Raw genomic sequence first — 19,661 nt, forward strand, 5'->3', positions numbered from 1 at the left:
ATTTCAACGACAACAAAAGTCCTATGGAAGCTGGCAGACTACTTCACTGGAGGGTATTATTTAAACTGGATGGCCATTTGTTGGGAATGCTGTAGGTGTGGATTTCTAATGAATCCAAGTCGCTTCCAACCCTTTTGTATTCTGATTGTGCGACTCTGTTTTTGCGGACCAACACCAGTTTTTTAGCTTGGTGTTTTAGGGGGCAACCAACCTCCAAGTACATACGAAGGGATCATTTTTGACTCAGCCTTCCAAGGTCAGTAAAACGGGGACCCAGATTGCTGGGGGCAATATGCCAACTCTGTAAACTGCTTAGAGGGGGCTGTAGAACACTGTGAAGCGGTATATAAGTCTAAGTGCTACTGCTATTTTCATACTAGAAGGTAGTCTGGGTTACTGTACGTGGAAGTAAGTTTTCTCTTAGCGTGCCTTCTCCATTTCTCCGACTTGGAGACAGGATAATTCTCACGTGACAAGCCTGATAAAAACAAATATATAAAGATTAAAAGCAAGTTATGACCAGTGCTTCAGGTATGACTTCCAGTTGAATACTGAAATGATTCGAGTCAGAGTGCCCTATCCGAACATGGCTGTTTTTACGCTGCAATTAACTCAAGAGGGCAGCATTGCTATGTTGGCTGTAGGAAAGTCGGCTGTCCGTTCACCACCATGAATAGTTTTGGAAATCTAGAATAAAAACAAGGACAAGAAAGTGTATACAGAGGGGGACCGGTATTTTAAAAATCTGTAGAAAAAGATTAGTTGTAGGTATTTGGAGAGAATTTGATCAAGGCCTTGGCTGAAATGGTAATTTTAACTTGGATCAAAGGGCAAAACCTGTTTGACCCTTATCTGGATAAATAATAATAATAATATCAGAGTTGGAAGGGACCTTGGAGGTTTTCTAGTCCAACCCCCTGCCCAGGCAGGAAAACCTACACCATTTCAGACAAATGGTTATCCAACATTTTCTTAAAAATTTAAAAAAATTTAAAATTAAAAATTAAAATTAAAAATTTCCAGTGTTGGAGCATTTAAATCTGTGACTGCTTGTAGCTTAAGTACTGTAAATAAAACAATGGGCTTTATAATCCAGATTATATTCTTGGAAGCAAGAGATCATTTGTCTTTTTCCCCCCCGCAGGGTTTTCTGTCTGCTGCTTCCTGGGATTTATTGAAAGATTTTGGGGATTGATCAAGATACAAATGCCCTTGAGATAATCAAGGTCATTTAACCACTACTTATGGTGGGATAGCTATGGCCTTCTGGATTAATCATCAGTCCCAGCAACTCCAGCCAGGTGAGCAAAAGATAATACCTGGAGACCAGTTTCCTTTTCCCCTGAGCTGTCATAACTAAGATCTGCAATTTTGAGATGATTCTTTGTCATTTTACGCCACTTGCCACGAAGTGAGAATCTTGAGAATTCTAGTGCAAAGAAAGTAAGAACCCGCTCTTGATAGATCCCCATGTCCTTATTCGAGGAATATTTATTGTTCTTAACATGAGCAGATACAGGCAAACCTGGGAAGGACCAATACTGAGTACTGAAAAGGGAGGAGTATGCTTTGACTACAACAAAATTATTTATCATCCTGAATATGACAGAGCATTAAGATGGTCATAAAGTAAAGTGAAGTGGAGCTGGAAAAATTGATGCATTCCACAGAAGTGTTTACACCACCAACCAAAGCTGCTTCAGCTCTCTTTATGCCATTGCGGGATTGTGGTTTTTAAGCAACCAAAAGGAAATAGGAGAATACAGAAACCCTTGCATACCATACTATTGGATGGGGAAATGGAATTTGGGGTAACTGAGACCAGGGGAGAAATCCAGCAGGTTCTGACAGGTTCTGGGGAACCGGTAGTGGAAATTTTGAATAGTTGGAGAACCAGCAAATACCACCTCTGGCAGGCCCCAGAGTGAGGAGGGAATGGAGATTTTGCAGTATCCTTTCCCTGCCACGCCCACCAAGCCACACCATGCCCACCAAGCCACGCCCACAGAACCGGTAGTAAAAAAAAATTGGATTTCGCTACTGTCTGAGACAAATATACTCTTTAAGATGTAGCTTTGGAAAAAACCAACCAGAGGCCAATCACCAGATATAGATCAGACTTCCCTCATCTTTGTGGGTATCTTGGACTTTACGTCCCAGGCATCATGGCTTAAATGTAGGCTTAAGAGCAGCTTCGATGTCTAGCCAAATGGCCAAGTACCTATGAATGCTGGGAGTTGTATTCCATATTTCTTGACGATGACCAAGCTTGGGAAATACATGTTTCTTATGGGAAATTCTCCCATAAAAACTGTTGTCCTGTGCTATCACAGCAATGTTGATTAATTTCCAACAAAATTCTAAATACCTTGGGCATTTCAGTGGAAAATTATGTGGTATAAAGCAGGGGTCTCCAACCTTAGTAACTTTAAGACTTGTGGACTTCAACTCCCAGAACTCCTCAGCCAGCTTTGCTGGCTGAGGGATTCTGGGAGTTAAAGTCCACAAGTCTTAAAGTTTCCAAGGTTGGAGACCCCTGGTATAAAGATCCCTAGACTTTCAGAATAACAAGAGTTGGAAGAGACCTTGGAGGTCATCTAATCGAAACCCCTGCTCAAGTAGGAGATCCTATGCCATTTCAGACAAATGGCTGTCTGTCTGAAATGGAAGATCTTCTTAAAGATCTCTAGCGATGGAACACCCACAACCTGTGGAGGCATTTTGTTCCATTCATTAATTATTCTCTGTCAGGAGATTTCTCCTTAGTTTGCGATGGGATTTCCCCTTGACAAATTTCCATCGGTTACTTTTTTATCTTTTAAAAGTTGCCACGGGACATATTCTAATGCCCAAAAGCAGATTTTTAATTATAAATTTTATACAAATAGTTTCTCTTTTTACACAAGTAGTACAGGATTAGAGCACAGGGCTTGCAATCAGATACCCATTCAAATAACAATCTTTTTAGCAACCTGTCCATAAGAAAACCTTTGTCATTACATTGTAGCTGACCTCATGTACAGGTAGTCCTTGACTTACAACAGTTCATTTAATAACCATTCGAAGTTACAATGGCACTGAAAAAAGTGACTTATGACCATTTTTTGCACTTATGACCACTGCAGTATCTCCATGGTCATGACTGACCATATTTATGACTGACTCATATTTATGACCGTTGGTGTGTTCTGGGGTCATGTGGGGTCATGTGATCATCTTTTGTAATCTTCTGACCAACAAAGTCAATAGGAAAGCTAGATCCACTTAACAACCGTGTTACTAATTGAATAACTGCAGTGATTTGCTTAACAAATGTGGCAAGAAAAGTCCTAAAATGGGGCAAAGCTCACTGAACAAATTTCTCACTTAGCAGCATAAATTTTGGGCTCAATTGTGGTCATAAGTCGAGGACTACCTGTACAGAGACAGTTGTATGTAGCAGCTGACCATAATTTTTCCCCCCACATCACTTGAAACCAGTTCATTCTGACTGTAACAGTAATCAATACAGGGACATTCATCTCTCTCTACAGTAACTAAAAACTGAACGTGGCTTTTTAGAATAACAGTCATTATATTCTGTGTCCATTTGTATGGTGTGCTATGAAAGAGTTTTATGCATGTTTCGATGTACCTGAATTTTTCAATACAGAGAGATTCCCGTTATACAGAAAATGAGCTAAAACCTGGGAGAAAGTAATTGGAGCAGAGCCACAACTGGCCTTGTGCCTCAGTTCCCTAAATCAGCCCACTCCAACCTGGTGCCCAATTACAAGATAAGCTCCAACTACATCTCCCAAATTCTAGAATGGTCAAGAATCCAGGGAGTTGTAAAGGCAGGAATTCTGGCAATGCTAGGATATCTAGAATACTGCATCCAGTTTTGGTCACCACACTATAAAAAAGATGTTGAGACTCCAGAAAGAGTGCAGAGAAGAGCAACAAAGATGATTAGGAGACTGGAGGCTAAAACGTGAAGAACGGTTACAGGAACTGGACATGGGTAGTCTACGGAAGAGAAGGACCAGGGGAGACATGATAGCAGTGTTCCAATATTTGAGGGGCTGCCACAGAGAGGAGGGGGTCAACCTGTTTTCCAAAGCACCTAAAGGCCAGACAAGGAAGAATGGATGGAAACTGACCGAGGAGAGATTCAACCTAGAAATAAGGAGGAATTTTTTGACAGTGAGAACCATCAACCAATAGAACAGCTTGCCTTCAGAAGTTGTGGGAGCTTCATCACTGGAGGCTTTCATGAAAAGACTGGACTGCCATCTGTCAGAAATGGTGTAGGGTGTCCTGCTTTGGTGGGGGGGGAGGCAGTTGGACTAGATGACCTACAGGGACCCTTCCAACTCTGTTAAAATCTGTTAATCTAGTTTCTAGACAGACATTAGCCTAGCCTATACACATGATACAGTATTTATGTTGGAGTTGAGAAACCCAAGTTTAGGCTTTTCAAAGTCTGCATATATGCAGCTGAGCTAAGTTGGCCTACAGTTGGCCAGATAGCTCAGAACAATCTGCTATGATTGATAAGAGGTCTCCAAATTCTTAGGTAGGTTGTTTCCTTGTCTTGCTTACCAAAGCCATTGTCTGTCCCCACATTTAGGAAATAGAAAAGGTTTTTTAAAATGTGAAGAAGAAGAAGATGGAAATGTGCAGTTTTATTATAGCGCTGAAGTGTTCCTATGGTCAGACCTCTGTCAAGATGGGAGGGGACACATCTCCAACTCTAATCAGTGTTTCAAAGCAGCTGGATGTTTTCTCAGGGTCATATGTACTTCTAGCTAATTAACTGGTTCTACAAAGCTAAACAGCTACATACACTTAGACATGGATAACCAAGATACAATATACCGGAGGTGGATTGTTTCATATTGATAATACTGCATTTCTGTGGTTTTTATGACACTGCTTCTCCTCCAAATTCTAGTCTTGTAAACATGCAATGTGCAACATATTAAACAGATCTGTCTAAATGGGTTTTAAGGTTTGCTGATAACCACCTCCGAATGCTATTCTGTCTACCTCCCACAAGCATCATTCACATGTGTATCTAAACCTGAAAAGATGTCCTTGGCCTATATAGTTGATATCTCAACTTAGGGCATTTCACATTCTTTCCTTGAGTTTGCAGGGGAGTTATTTTTCCTAGGATGAACGCAGCTGTCTTGTGGGAGGTGATTTTCTTTCTTTCTATGGTGTCTCAGAAACATAGGAATAAAGACAGATCTAATAGAGGTTCATTTTTGTCCTTCCTTGACTACATTCATTGCCTCCTCCCCTGTCCGTTTGTGGTCACTAGCTGACAGGAGTCAGTCCCATCCCACACACTGGAGCTTGCCAAGTCCTTCCCACCTGGGCCTGGAGGAGAGACACCAAAGCGGGCAAGCTGGGTTTACATACCCAGACCAGGTGCTGCTGGAAAATAGATGGGGTTCCACAGCTTTCTCCTTTGGCTTTTGATGCTGGCGAAGCAAAGTAGGTATGCGGATGCCCTGAGTAAAAACCGTAGTTGTGTCTCCTATGGATCCAATGCTCTGGCTGAGGGACTGGAGCATCTTCAGGGCTTAATCTTGGAAGATGGCCGCAATGGCACGATCCAGTGTCCTCACAACCAGTGCTGTTTTGGCATCTGGGACCTGAACCAAGGACAACTTCAAGCCAAGATGCAAGGTGAGGAGGACAAATGGAAGATGTAACGAGGGTATCTTCCCTGGGGAGCGAGGGTGAAATGGAAACAGAATATCAGCAAGCACCTTGAGTGTTTTCTGTTTCTCGCTAACAAAGGGTAGTGGGATTTTTTTTAAAAAAAATGTAAGAATACGTGAGTTAGGGAAATAATTCTGTCATCTGCTCCTGTTCAAAAGTATGAATTTCAGGATCCTTTATATTTTTGCCATAAGGCAGGAGATCATAAAGCACATGCTATTTTCTTCAAGTAGGGTTCGCCACTTCGAAATTTTACTAATCAATCATACTAGCCCAGATTGGAAATGGGGATTGAGTGTAGAGGACAGAATTCAAGATGCAACTGCTATTTCTGTGGTTCTTTGTCTGACATGCATCAAATTTAAAGACACTGTATGTGTGGATATGGTTTCTGAGGATTGATCTGTACGTGCATTTTGGTCAACTGGTGTCTCACCTCTGGCTGATTCCCAGCTGAATGGCTGAACCAGACTCCCTGTTGGAGTATGGGAATTAAAGAGATGAAATTGGGGATTGCCTCACCGAGATGTATGTTCTTCCCTTGAAATTTGTAGTAACAAGTATTCACTTACCTTTGCAAATGCATGCCAAAAACAAATGGAACCTTTCCAAATTGGTAGCCTTTCACTTCTGCTTGCTTAAACTCATCTTCCCTAAACCTAAGAGATGTGGTGGATTATAAGTAGACCTTCTATCTCCGAGGTGGGCGCATTTTATTATCCTTTATCTCAGATATTGAAGTGTCTTATTAAGTGGTATATCAGTCATGTTTTATTAGACATAGTGAGATTATTTGGAGACCTTATTTGATATATTTTGATTCGTGCTGAAAGGAACTCACTTTGACAGGACTTTTGTCTATTTCATCTTCTCCTTCTAACAACCCTTGAAGGTAAAGTAGGCTAAGGAAATAACACCTAGTTAGTTTGGCTGAGGTCCATTCAATTACTTTCATAGTTGAGTGAAGATTTGAATCTGCTGCTCTCGGGTTTCTATTCTTTCGACTCGGATCACCCAGGTGTCAGTCACTCTAATAATACTTAGCTTTACCTCTTTGAAGGAAAGAAGAGATCAGGAAATAGAGGGGGTGTTTGCATCTGTAGAAATGTGTTCCCCAATAAGCATGTTGTGCTATAATTCCTCATCTGTGAATTTGGGGAATTATACATCAAAATATCTGCAGAGCAGCAGACTGAAAAGGAATTCCAGGTTTGTAGGGTCTTTAAAAAACAAAACAAAACCCTCAACTTTAAATCCTTAAGATTCACTACTTAGGACTTAAGTGTTTGACTAATAGCTCACTGAGCAAATACACGCTGAGGTGAAAGGGGGGGTAAGCACAGCACAATAGATAAATACATTAAACTGCAAGCATGAGTATTTGCTCTACTCGGGAATCTCTCACAGTAGCCAGAGCAAAACTACTTGCTTAAACACATCTTCCCCAAACCTCAGAGATAGGAAGAACCGCTTCATCCAAATATTCAAGTTCCTGATTTTTCCCTTCCCTTGAATCCTCCCACCCCCACCCCTGTCATTTCAGAAACCAGGGAAAGATTTTTGAGTTAAACTGAAAAGCCAATCGCTTGCACATCTTCTGCAAGTCATCTAGAAATCTTGCCCAGTACATTCCAGTCTATTTTTGGCCCATCCCAGCCTGAGAAAAAGACTGCAAACTGGCTCTTCTTACAGAGATATCTACAGCTTTCTCTGTTCTCTACACTGAATCATGCCCGGGAGCTGCAGTTACCATGGAGAGCAGCAAGGAAGATAAGGTCAGAGTAGGCACTATGTAAGTGTGTAGCAAAAAAACCCCCCCACCATTCCTGCCTTCTTTGTCTAACAGCCACACTTGCAGTGGGCTGGCTACCAGAGATTTGAGCGGGAAAGCTTAGCATTTCCTGATCTTCCCATGTAAAGACTGATACTCTTATTTTCTATCATGGGATTCCTTTTGCCAATTATTAGACTATGATTTCCCCAAGGAATGCTAAGTCTGACGCCACACAATGTTTCTAGAGAAACAGGGGTTAAGGAGAGCATCTGGTTTAAAGGGAACAGGGATACTAACAGAGATCAAGGTCATCTGAAGAGAGGGGGCATTTTTGGTTGGAAAACTTTGTCACTTTTCCATTGAGCGATTCTGTAGATTCTTCTTCCTATGAGGCTTTTTTCCAGAATATTGCTTTGGGGCAGGCTACTAACTTGCACATATACTGTATACAGAGGTGGGTTTCAGCAGGTTCTGACCAGTTCTGGAGAACTGGTAGAGGAAATTTTGAGTAGTTCGGAGAACCGGTAGTAAAAATTCTGACTAACCCCACCCCGATCTATTCTCTACCTCCTGAGTCCCAGGTGATCAGGAGGAAATGGGGATTTTGCAGTAACCTTCCCATGGATTGGGGTGGGAATGGAGATTCTACAGTATCCTCCCCCTGCCATGCCCAACAAGCCATGCCATGCCCACCAAGCCACACCCACAGAACCAGTAGTAAAAAAAATTTGAAACCCACCACTGACTGTATACCAGGGGCAGGCAATTAATTTTCCCACTTGAGAAACTGGGACTGTTATGGAGAGCCGAACCAATAGGCTGAACCGGTTTTGATTAGCTGCTACTGGTAAGAATACACATTACATCTTATTTACATTTGATTTCTAATTTCTGATTGACCTCGTGCAGAACAGACAGGGTCAGTCAAAAGATCAGAACGGACTGTAAAATGCCCAGGTCTGGTGTACAGGTAGTCTTGTTGACATACAACAGTTCATTTAGTGACTGCTCAAAGTTACAACAGCATTGAAAAAAGTGACTCATGGCTGTTTTCCCCCCCCCATGCTTATGAGCTTTGCAACATCCCTATGGTCACGTGATCAAAATTCAGATCCTTGGCAAATGGTTCATATTTAGGAAGATTGCAGGATCCCCGGGTCATGGGATCCCCTTTTGCGACCTTCTGACAAGCAAAATCAATGAGGAAGTCAGATTCGCTTAACAATCATGTTACTAATTTAACAATTGCAGTAAGTCATTTAACAATTATGGCAAGAAAGGTCGCAAAATGGGGCAAAACTCACAAATGTCTCACTTAGCAACAATAATTCTGGGCTCAATTGTGGTCGTAAGTGAGGACTACCTGTATACTCTCAAACAGGGAGAACGAACCATGGCCTTAGCACAATGGATCTATTATTTCCTGGCTCCAGAAGTGTTGGGATTATAACTCTCATAACTGCCCATCCAGTATAGTCTCATTTGAGATGACTAATATCATGACCCAATGCATATGGATATAAGTACGTTGTGGAAGTCTGCTTTTTTTGATTTATTTATTAGATTTGGCTTTCATTCAGGAGCTCAAGATGGCATGCACAGTGTTCCCGTCTTCTATTTTTTTCCCCCCTGGTATATTTGGGAAGGATCCCAGATTTTAAGAGCGATGATTTTGGGGATAGGGAGGAAGGAATTGTAGAAATCAGATCTTAAATGTTACTGTTTGCAGTTGATTCTTATTAATTAAATAATTAATTAATTAATTAAATTTATATACCGCCTTTCTCCCGAAGGACTCAGGGCGGTTTACAGCCAAATAAAAACAAATATCATAAAAATTAAGAAACATTTTAAGAAGCTTTACAGTTTACAGCCAAATAAAACAAGAATATAAAAATTAAGAACATTATTAAAAGACTTATTCAATATGGCTAACAGCTAAAATTCAATAAACTAAAAACAGTGGACTTTAGGAAGTGGCCTTGAATGTAATTTCTCTCTCTTTTGCAGCCTCAGTGGGTTTTTTTTTCTTTTGCCTCTTAAATACGAACTCGGTAATGGATAAACTGCAGCACAGAATACAGTCCATTCCTATCCATGTTTAATGAGAACGTTGCATGGTCTTCATGCGGCAGCCCTGTTTTAAGATCTTGTGGATTGAAGGGATTCCTTTTCATCTGAAATTCTAGAAACCCAGCATCCTACGTTTATGATCCTCCCCTCTCCCACGGTTCTGTGTTATTGATGTGGCTCTTTCCATGCTTCTGATGGTGGGATGAAATAAGGAATACTCCCAGATAGGGAGAGGGGAGGTAGTCATAAGAGGTTTGTGCATTATTCATTGCTATCCTCCTTGATGGAAAGCATGAAAGGGAAAGACGCAGTCGGGAAATACAGGAAAGTAACAAAATAGAAGATGAAAATGGATGTCTCTGCCATATATTTCCATAAATGGGGTTCACAATTGTAACATCTCCAGCTTTATCAGAATGTTCCTAAAGCATTGGGGGGGGGAGGAATTGGGGGGAGGGGAAGGAACATAGAACTAGGTACAAGTAGTCCTCAATTTAAAACAATTCACTTAGTGACTGTTTGAAGTTACAGTGGCACTGAAAAAAGTGACTGATGACTATTTTCACATTTATTGCAGCATCCCCATGGTCATGTGATTTACATTTAGATGCTTGACAACCGACTCACATTTATGATGTTTACAGCAGGGGTCTCCAACCTTGGTCCCTTTAAGACTTGTGGACTTCAATTCCCAGAGTCCCTCAGCCAGCAAAGCTGGCTGAGGAATTCTGGGAGTTGAAGTCCTACAAGTCTTAAAGTTGCCAAGGTTGGAGACCCCTGGTTTACAGTGTCCTGGGGTCATGTGACCTTCTGACAAGCAAAGTCAATGGGGAAACCAGATTCACTTAATAACCATGTTACTAATTGAGCAACTGCGGTGATTCACTTAACAAATGTGGTAAGAAAAGTCATCAGATGGGGCAAAGCTCACTCAACAAACATCTCACTTAGCGACATGAATTGTGGGCTCGATTGTGGTCGCAAGTTGAGCACTACCTGTATGTTAATGATATTTTTAAGATGATGTTCCAAGATGATGTTTCAAAAATGGGAATAGTAACATGACTGTCCCTAACTTGTGCAACTTATTCAGTCTTGGTTGGCAGTCTCCTAATTATAATGCCATGATCAGCTATTTATTCTGCTGTTATTCTATTATTTTGCTGTTCATATATTGTTCCTATTGCTGTTTTGGAAGTCTGCAACTCACAGAGAGTCAGGCACAGAGGTGGGTTTCAGCAGGTTCTGACCAGTTCTGGAGAACCGGTAGCGGAAATTTTGAGTAGTTCGGAGAACCGGTAGTAAAAATTCTGACTGGCCCCACCCCCATCTATTCTCTGCCTCCCAAGTCCCAGCTGATCAGGAGGAAATGGGGATTTTGCAGTAGCCTTACCCTGAAGTGGGGTGGGAATGGAGATTTTACAGTATCCTTCCCCTGCCATGCTCACCAAGCCACGCCCACAGAACTGGTAGTAAAAATTTTTGAAACCCACCACCGGTCAGGCATGATTGCAGAGACATATTAACTCCATAAATATGTATATATAAGTGGGCCTTTAGTCAAGTTTTGACTCCTGGAGACTGCCTGGACTGTTCCCTGCAGTTTTCTTGGCAGGTTTTCCAGAAGTGGTTTACCATTGCCCTTCCTTAGGGATGAGAGAGATTGGACCAAGGTCATCCAGCTGGCTTCATGCAGAGTTTCTTGGTTTGTAACTTGATGCCTTAACCACTACACCAAACTGGCTCTCCCAAATGTATGTAGGTAAAGGTAGTCCTCAATTTACAACCACCATTGGGATCAGAATTTCCATTGTTAAGCAAGGCAGTTCTTAAGTGAACCAGGCCTGATTTTACAACCTATTTTGCCACGGTCGTTAAACGAATCACTGGAGTTCTTAAGTGACTCACACAGATGTTAAGCGGCTTCCCCCATTGACTTTGCTTTGTTGGAAGCCAGCTGGGAAAGATGCAAATGATGATCACATGACCCAGGAATGCTGCAACTGTCTTAAATAGATACTGGTTGCCAATCCCCCGAATTTTAAGCAAGCAGGATGCTGCAACAATCACAAGTGCAAGGACCAGTTGTAAGTCACTTTTTTCAATGCCATTACAACTTCGAATGGTCACTTAAATGGATGGTTGTAAGTTAAGGATGTGGTGGCTCAGTGGCTAAGATGCTGAGCTTGTTGAATCCCTAGTGCCGCGTAACAGGGTAAGCTCCCATTACTTGTCCCAGCTTCTGCCAACCTAGCAGTTTGAGAGCACATAAAAAATGCAAGTAGAAAAATAGGGACTGTTGTGTCTCGCTCGCTTTCCCCGCAGCCGGGTCCCTCTTATCTCCTGCCAAATGCTGAGAAATGTCCTGGCATGCCTCCAGGCCCCAGCCCTGGCACCATGCCCAGACAGGCCGAGCAAGACGAAGGGCCTGACGTGCCTCCAGCCCCCAGCCCTGGCTCCATGCCCAGGCAAACGAAGCAACTAGACCCCTCCCCCTTCCCCATAGCATGTGAGCCTGAGGAATGTGAATTGCCAACAGCTGGAGCCTGGAGAGATCCTCGCTTCAGGAGAATTGATAGGCGGCGTCAGCAAAAGGAAGGGAGGGGCAGGCCTGGATAAGTGCTGAGTCATGGAGCCACACCCCATGGCCTATATAAAGGATCTGATTTCTGGCATTCTCTGAGTCAGGCAAAGTCTACCTTATCTTGCTGAAGTCACTTCCTGGTCTCCTGCCTGCCTTGAGAACTCTGATAGGACTTTGGCAGAGCTGCAGAGGCACGCTTGATACGGACTTCCCCGACCCGGCCATCAGCGGAGGAGTGGGACACGACAGGGACCACCTTTGGTGGGAAGGTAACAGCATTCTGTGCGCCTTTGGCGTTTAGTCATGCTGGCCACATGACCACGGAGACATCTTCAGACAGTGCTGGCTCTTCGGATGGCTTTGAAATGGAGATGAGGACCACCCCTTAGAGTTAGGAAAGGGGAACCTTTACCTTTACCTAAGTCAAGGAGTACCTCTATGTATGTTTTTGCAACAAAACGATGGGACTGCTTCAGTCCCTTTCCTAAATAAATATGTGCCAATGTACATATTTCATTCAAGATTTAAGACTTGAACAGATCTCTAATCTTGAGGCCCTGAGCATGCTGGGTGACAAAAAATTAAACTTCTGTATCTTTAATTTGGCAGAAAAAACACTGTATGTTGGAAATGTAGGGCTTGTTGCTACTACAGTGAAGAATGAAAGAAAAAGCAGCAATGAATATAGAAAAGTTACCGAATAATACAATTTGGTAGAGGGCATGTGGATACTGTTACACTGTATCAACACATTTCAACAATTTAGGAGTATGAATAAATTTAGGAGTGTAGGAAGTTAGCACCCACCCCCCTCCAAGAAGAATGAAATATTTTAGAAAATATATAAAAAGGCAGAATATATTTCCCTGGATGAGAAATGGAGAAACATGTTTTAAAGACAAAGCAGCTTCCTGACTCCACCCCCCACCCCTTTGTCAATGGGTCAGAGACAGAAACTCACTCCCCCCACCTTTGTCAATGGGTCAAAGGTAGAAACTCATTCTCCCCACCTTTGTCAATGGGCCATCATCTGCAACATAATAGGACCCATTTGGCAACTGAAACTCACCACATGACACCTGGGAAGATTACATCAGGCAGCAAGGCTAGCTAAGACCCCCACCCTCTGGGAGTCTGACAGCCAATCAGGGTACTCTTCCTGTGCCCCAGAAAGTTCAAAGCTCAGAAAAAGCATAAAGCCAGGGAGCGCACAGGATCGCTGCCCTTTTCTGTTCAGGATCTCAAGCCATGTGATCCTGGCCACCATTAAACCATCTTTCCAAGCAGCCTCCATGTTTCCAGTGTCTTTGTCCCCACTTGGAATTAAACCCAGATGGATATTTCTTCCAACAAGGAGGCTGAATAAATAAAAAAAATCAGGATTCAACTAAAAGCCACACATTTTTTGGAATGGAAAGGAGCTGCTGATCCAGTTCTACAGAGGAATTATTGAGTCTGTCATTTGCACCTCTATAACTGTCTGGTTCGGTTCTGCAACCCAACAAGAAAAACACAGACTTCAGAGGATAATTAGAACTGCAGAAAAAATAATTGCTACCAACTTGCCTTCCATTGAGGACCTGTATACTGCACGAATCAAGAAGAGAGCCGTGAAAATATTTGCAGATCCCTCGCATCCTGGACATAAACTGTTTCAACTCCTACCCTCAAAACGACGCTATAGAGCACTGCACACCAGAACAACTAGACACAAGAACAGTTTTTTCCCGAAGGCCATCACTCTGCTAAACAAATAATTCCCTCAACACTGTCAGACTATTTACTGAATCTGCACTACTATTAATCGTCTCATAGTTCCCATCACCAATCTCTTTCACTTATGACTGTATGACTATAACTTGTTGCTGGCAATCCTTATGATTTATGTTGATATATTGATCATCAATTGTGTTGTAAATGTTGTACCTTGATGAACGTATCTTTTCTTTTATGTACACTGAGAGCATATGCACCAAGACAAATTCCTTGTGTGTCCAATCACACTTGGCCAATAAAATTCTATTCTATTCTATTGTCTCCAGTGGGTGCTCCAACACTGTATGTTTTTAAGAAGAGGTTGGACAACCATTTGTCTGAAATGGTATAGGGTTTCCTGCTTGAGCAGGGGGTTGGACTAGAAGACCTCCAAGGCACCCTTCCAGCTCTGTTATTCTGTTCTGTTCTAAATGTCTACAGGAAATTCTCGATCATCCAGGTCATGGTTGTCCCAAAGGTGCTTCCACCCAGCCCCAAAAGGCAACTAACTGGACTTTATTTTTCCTTGAAGACGTCCAAGTTCTGAAGAAGCTTCTTGGATGAGAAGCAAAACGTCTTCAAGGAAAAACAAAGAAAGTCCAGTTGCCTCTTGGGAAAAAAAGCCCTTTTGGGTCTTTCCAAAACGCAAGAGAAGCTCTCATGAACTTTGTCCTCCTGAATTCCCTCCTCTCCTCACTTCTTTTCCTCCCCACCTTCCCATTCTCCATTCAGGTTGCTGGATAAGTGAAAAAGAAGCTTGTGATTCCCCAGCTTGTGAGTTTCGCTCTTCAGCTGCCATCACCTTGTCCTGTAGGTGCCGCTCTGATCTGTGTAATGCTAACATCAGCTACGCCAAGTCTGGAAACCAACCTGGTAAGAAATCTGGAGGTCAGAGGTCAGGGAGGAAATGCTGAGAGGGACAGGGTGGGGATGGGAGGGAAGGATGGGGGAAAGTTTATGGGTCGAGAGTGGAAGTCACAGCAGAACAATTAAGGTGGCAGGGAAATTCAGGATAGAAGAATCCTCCTGTCCCACCCAACCACCCCATCTCCACCCCTAGTATTATGCAGATACGTCTTCACAGTTCTTCTTCTTTGTGTTTTTAGCTATTCTTCTCCTTGCCCTGCAAATCTTGAGCGTCTTTGATTTTTTTTTTTCCTTCCCAAGCAAGCTCACCAAGAGATGCAGAGCTGGGTAGGTGGTGGGAGGGGAGGGAGGGGGGCTGCCTTTGTTTGAGAAGAGCACTTAACTCAGGAGAGACCTTGAGGATGCCGAGAGAAAGCCCACGCCAGCCAGATCTCTGAGTCAGGCTGATAACTGCATACCAAAAGAGGGGGAGCTGCCTGGCTGCTCTAAGGAGAGGCTTCAGGTGGGAAGGAGAATTGTTGCTCCCAAACAAAAAAAATTTCCCTTTAAAGAAACATGCTAAGCCATTTCTTTGGGTCTTCCAGTTTGGCTGACATGGAAGGGTTGGTATGGGTTTGACTCAGGAGTGAAATCCAGGAGGTTCTGACAGGTTCTGGAGAACCGGTAGCGGAAATTTTGAGTACTTCGGAGAACTGGCAAATACCACCTCTGAACTGGCCCCAGAGTGGGGTGGGAATGGAGATTTTGCAATATCCTTCCCCTACCACACCCACCAAGCCACGCCCACAGAACCGGTAGTAAAAAAAAATTGGATTTCACCACTGGTTTGACTACCTTGGTTTTCCAGTTCTGGAAGTACAGTGGTATTTTACTGGTAGGCAAGTTAAGATCAAATGTTGTTGTTTTCAGTTTCTCCAGCCGTAAATCTCCATAGTCCACTTTACATATACAATAATAAGAGGGTGGTTATTTCTAATTTCTTAACTTGCAGCTAAAAATATAAAGGGTGAAAAATAACAGTGAGTTTTGACTTCAAGAGTCCGACGGCTTTAATGCTGTCTTAAGTTTAAAAAGGATACCAATAGGTTAACTAAATTAGTTTAAAAGCACGTGGATATGCTTGACCAGTATATGTTCTCATTTTTCCTATATACAGGTAGTCCTCGCCTTATGACCACAATTGAGCCCAAAATGTCTATTGCTAAGTGAGACAGTTGTTAAGTGAATTTTATGACCTTTTCTTGCCACAGTTGTTAAGTGTATTGCTACAGTTGTTAAGTTAGTAACATGGCTGTTAGATGAATCTCGCTTCCCCACTGATTTTTGCTTGTCAGAAGGTTGCAAAATCACGTGATCCCGGAACACTGCAACCGTCGTAAATATGAGTCAGTTGCCAAGCATCTGAGTTTTGATCACATGACCATGGGGATACTGCAATGGCTAAGTATGAAAAACAGTCATTTTTTCCAATGCTGTTGTAACTTTGAATGGACACTAAATAGCACTAGCACTAGCACTTAGACTTATATACCGTTTCACAGTGCTTTACTGTAGGGGTCTCCAACCTTGGTCCCTTTAAGACTTGTGGACTTCAACTCCCAGAGTTCCTCAGTTTTTTCCTCAGCTTTGCTGGCTGAGGGACTCTGGGAGTTGAAGTTCACAAGTCTTAAAGGGACCAAGGTTGGAGACCCCTGCTTTACAGCCCTCTCTAAGCAGTTTACAGAATCAGCATATTGCCCCCAACAATCTGGGTCCTCATTTTACACACCTCAGAAGGATGGAAGACTAAGTCAACCTTGAGCCTAGTGAGATTCGATCTGCCAACCTGCTACAAGCCGGTGATCAGCAGAAGTAGCTTGCAGTACTGCACTCTAACCACTGCACCACCGCGGCTCAAATGAACTGTTGTAAATTGAGGACTGTTGTAAAATGGAAAGTCCAACTATGATTTTAGCAGCTGAGGCAGAAAAATCACCTTCCTCTCTTGTGGCAACAAATATAATTTTATATGCCTGAATGTCATCATAAAGGCAGGCACTTCTCTTTGCTTCATATCAGATTCCTAATGGGATCCTTGGATTTAACGCTTGCTTTGTTCCTTCTCTAGAGCAGGGGTCTCCAACCTTGGTCCCTTTAAGACTTGTGGACTTCAACTCCCAGAGTTCCTCAGCCAGCTTTGCTGGCTGAGGGACTCTGGGAGTTGAAGTCCACAAGTCTTAAACGGACCAAGGTTGGAGACCCCTGCTCTAGATTATTCTCTTGGGAATATTCAAATTTAGAGTGCTCTTCAGATGAAGCTTTTGCCCCACTGCAATTTTCCAAAGTGCCCAGTTAATAATCCAATCACTTTGCTAAAAGTAATCCGTTCAGTGAAGCAATGTAAAGAAATGGTCACTTTTCCATTGTGAAGCTAGAAAGTTTGAATATTTGTTTCCTCTTCGAAGGATACACAAGAGAATGATGACCCTTTTGAAGTAGAGAAGACCTACCAACAAAACGGTTCATTTGCAAAACTAAAGATATCTGGAATAAGAATAGGCCACATAATCTTATTTATAGGATGGTAGGGCGTTTTGAGGCAAGAAAGAAGGACAAGGGATTAATATGAATGGAAGTAAATTCATTCATACATACAAATGCAGCTTTCTCCAATTTGGTGCTCTCTGTGGCTTAGGCTGACTGGGAATTCTGGAAGTTGGAGTTCCTACACTTTTAGAGGACAGCAGATTGGATATCACTACTCTTAGGTGTTAAGTTCGGGCAATGAAGAGGCAGGAGACCAATGAGTGGCAACAGCTCTTTAGTTTATTGTGACCCAGCAAAAGACAACCGGCAAAAAACCCTCTTTAAATACTCTTTTGGTTGAGGCTTCAACCAATCAGCAACGTGCACATTTCCCACCCAAATTTCCCTCTCAAAGTTCAAAATACATTACATTAGGCCTTTTCATTTGGGATGACATTGAAGGGGTTAAATTTCATAGAAGAGATTGGGAAGTCTGTATATTAAAAAGATGACTATCGTGATCTTGGCAACCTAAGAATTCTATTCTGTAACTTCTCAAAGCCAACTTATCAGAGATTCAATGAAAGTCTCCCTCCTTTCTTTAAGTCTTGCGAATTAAAGAACCTCCCTTTATTTGGGGTAATATTTCTTGCTGTTTTTAATTTGACACAGAACCCGATCCAAAGATAGAGGGAGCCTAGCAAAGAAAGAAAGAAAGGGACCTCCTCGCCTCTTGAGGAACATTTTCACTCTTTTCTTCTTATCCCCTCTCCCCCCACCCCCAATCTCCATCAGCCCCCATGCTTTTGAAGCTGCTTATCTTCTGCTGATACCAATCTCCAACCACCCTTGACATTCCCCCACCCTCAGTGGTGGGGTTCGAGTAGTTTAACAACCGGTTCTTTGCCCTCATGATTTCTTCCAACAACCAGTTCACCAAAGTTAACAACCGGTTCTCCCGAAGTGGTGCGAACTGGCTGAATTCCACCACTGCCCACCCTGATATTTAAATTAGCCAAAATTATTAAGCAGAACAACGATTAAAATGGAGTCCCACCTGGGACTTTCTCCTTATTCCGGCCTTCTTTAGGGCTTTACACAGTGGTGGGATTCAAATAATTTAACAACCGGTTCTCTGCCCTAATGATTTATTCCAATAACCAGTTCACCAAACTGCTCAGAAAGTTAACAACCGGTTCTCCCGAAGTGCTGCGAACTGGATGAATCCCACCACTGGCTTTACATCAAATCCTACAAGAAAAAGAAATATTAATCTCTCATTTCAGCATGGGGCAACTTAAGCATTGTCTGTCAATTCACATTCCACCTTTCTTGGTGGCTGAGCACATTTCAAGAAAAAAAAAGAACTAGATTCTGTAATCAAAAGTCCTTATAGTTTCCATTTCCCCTTTTACAAAAATATTCTCCCCACGCTGTTGTTTTACCATCTCTCCAGTGCTTACACCCAAACACACACTCCCATACACGCAGCCTTCTGTAGTGTTCCGATGCCTTCAAACCTTCAAAACCTATGGGGAGGACATAGGAATGTTGGCTGCAGAGATGAGAAGGCAGGGGCTGCTTATTAGAGGGAGGGAAATGTCCTTTCCCCTGCTTCAATTTTAATTAAAACTTCAGAGGAGAGGGGTAGGAGAGGATGGCAAGAAGCCGATACCGAGGATGGGCAGAGAGGTTGGAGATGGACCTGCAGAGGCCCATAGACACCTGGAGATGTGGAGGAGGGCCCGAGACTTTGAGCCAAGATGCTTAGCGATATATACAGCTATTACATAGGGGCAAATAGGTTGAAAGAGATTGCTTTGCCTTCTCTGGAACTTGAAGTGCTCTGCTCCCTTTTCTCCCATGATTACATGACATCTGTGCTCTCTTGTTTTATCTCTGCAGCTGAATCCTTGCTTAGTCCTGCCAAGATTGCCTGGATCACAGTAACCTGCCTACTGATCCTCCTATGTTTCTCGGCATTTCCAGGTACAGCAATTTCAAGGAAAGTATTTTTTTTTTAAAAAAAGAGTTGGCTGCACAAAAGCTGGCTGAATTTGAGATAGGGAAAGTGGGAAAAAAAGCTCCCCTACTGTCCGAGACACCCCTGAAAAATACGGTAGCAGCATGTTGAGATGATGTGTTTCCATTATACCCAGGGGTGGGCTTCAAAAATTTTAGCAAGGGGTTCTCTGCCCAGTTGCTGGGTGGGCGTGGCCATGGTGGGTGTGGCCTAGTTGGTCTCCTGCACCACGGCGTGGGGGCTGTTTTTGCCCATCCCTGGCTCCAGAGGCTTTTCTTGAGCCTCCAAGCAGGCGAAAACAGCCTCCCCAGACTCGGGAGGCCCTCTGGAGGCCAGAAACGAACCTTCCAGAATTTCTGGTAGGC

The 19,661-nt window shown here is 42.8% G+C and overlaps 1 protein-coding gene across 1 annotated transcript in view; it reads left to right on the forward strand.

Annotated features, from left to right (window-relative positions):
* Nucleotides 1-19,661, forward strand: part of AMHR2 (anti-Mullerian hormone receptor type 2) — a 58,545-nt gene that overhangs the window by 271 nt on the left and 38,613 nt on the right. The window contains exons 2-4 of the mRNA XM_058165771.1: nucleotides 1,145-1,301; nucleotides 14,634-14,774; nucleotides 19,179-19,262. Coding sequence (XP_058021754.1) covers nucleotides 1,259-1,301; nucleotides 14,634-14,774; nucleotides 19,179-19,262 — 268 coding nt within the window. The 5' untranslated portion in view covers nucleotides 1,145-1,258. The remainder of the gene's footprint in view (nucleotides 1-1,144; nucleotides 1,302-14,633; nucleotides 14,775-19,178; nucleotides 19,263-19,661) is intronic.

Source organism: Ahaetulla prasina, chromosome 2, assembly GCF_028640845.1.
Source record: "Ahaetulla prasina isolate Xishuangbanna chromosome 2, ASM2864084v1, whole genome shotgun sequence".
NCBI lineage: Eukaryota > Metazoa > Chordata > Lepidosauria > Squamata > Colubridae > Ahaetulla > Ahaetulla prasina.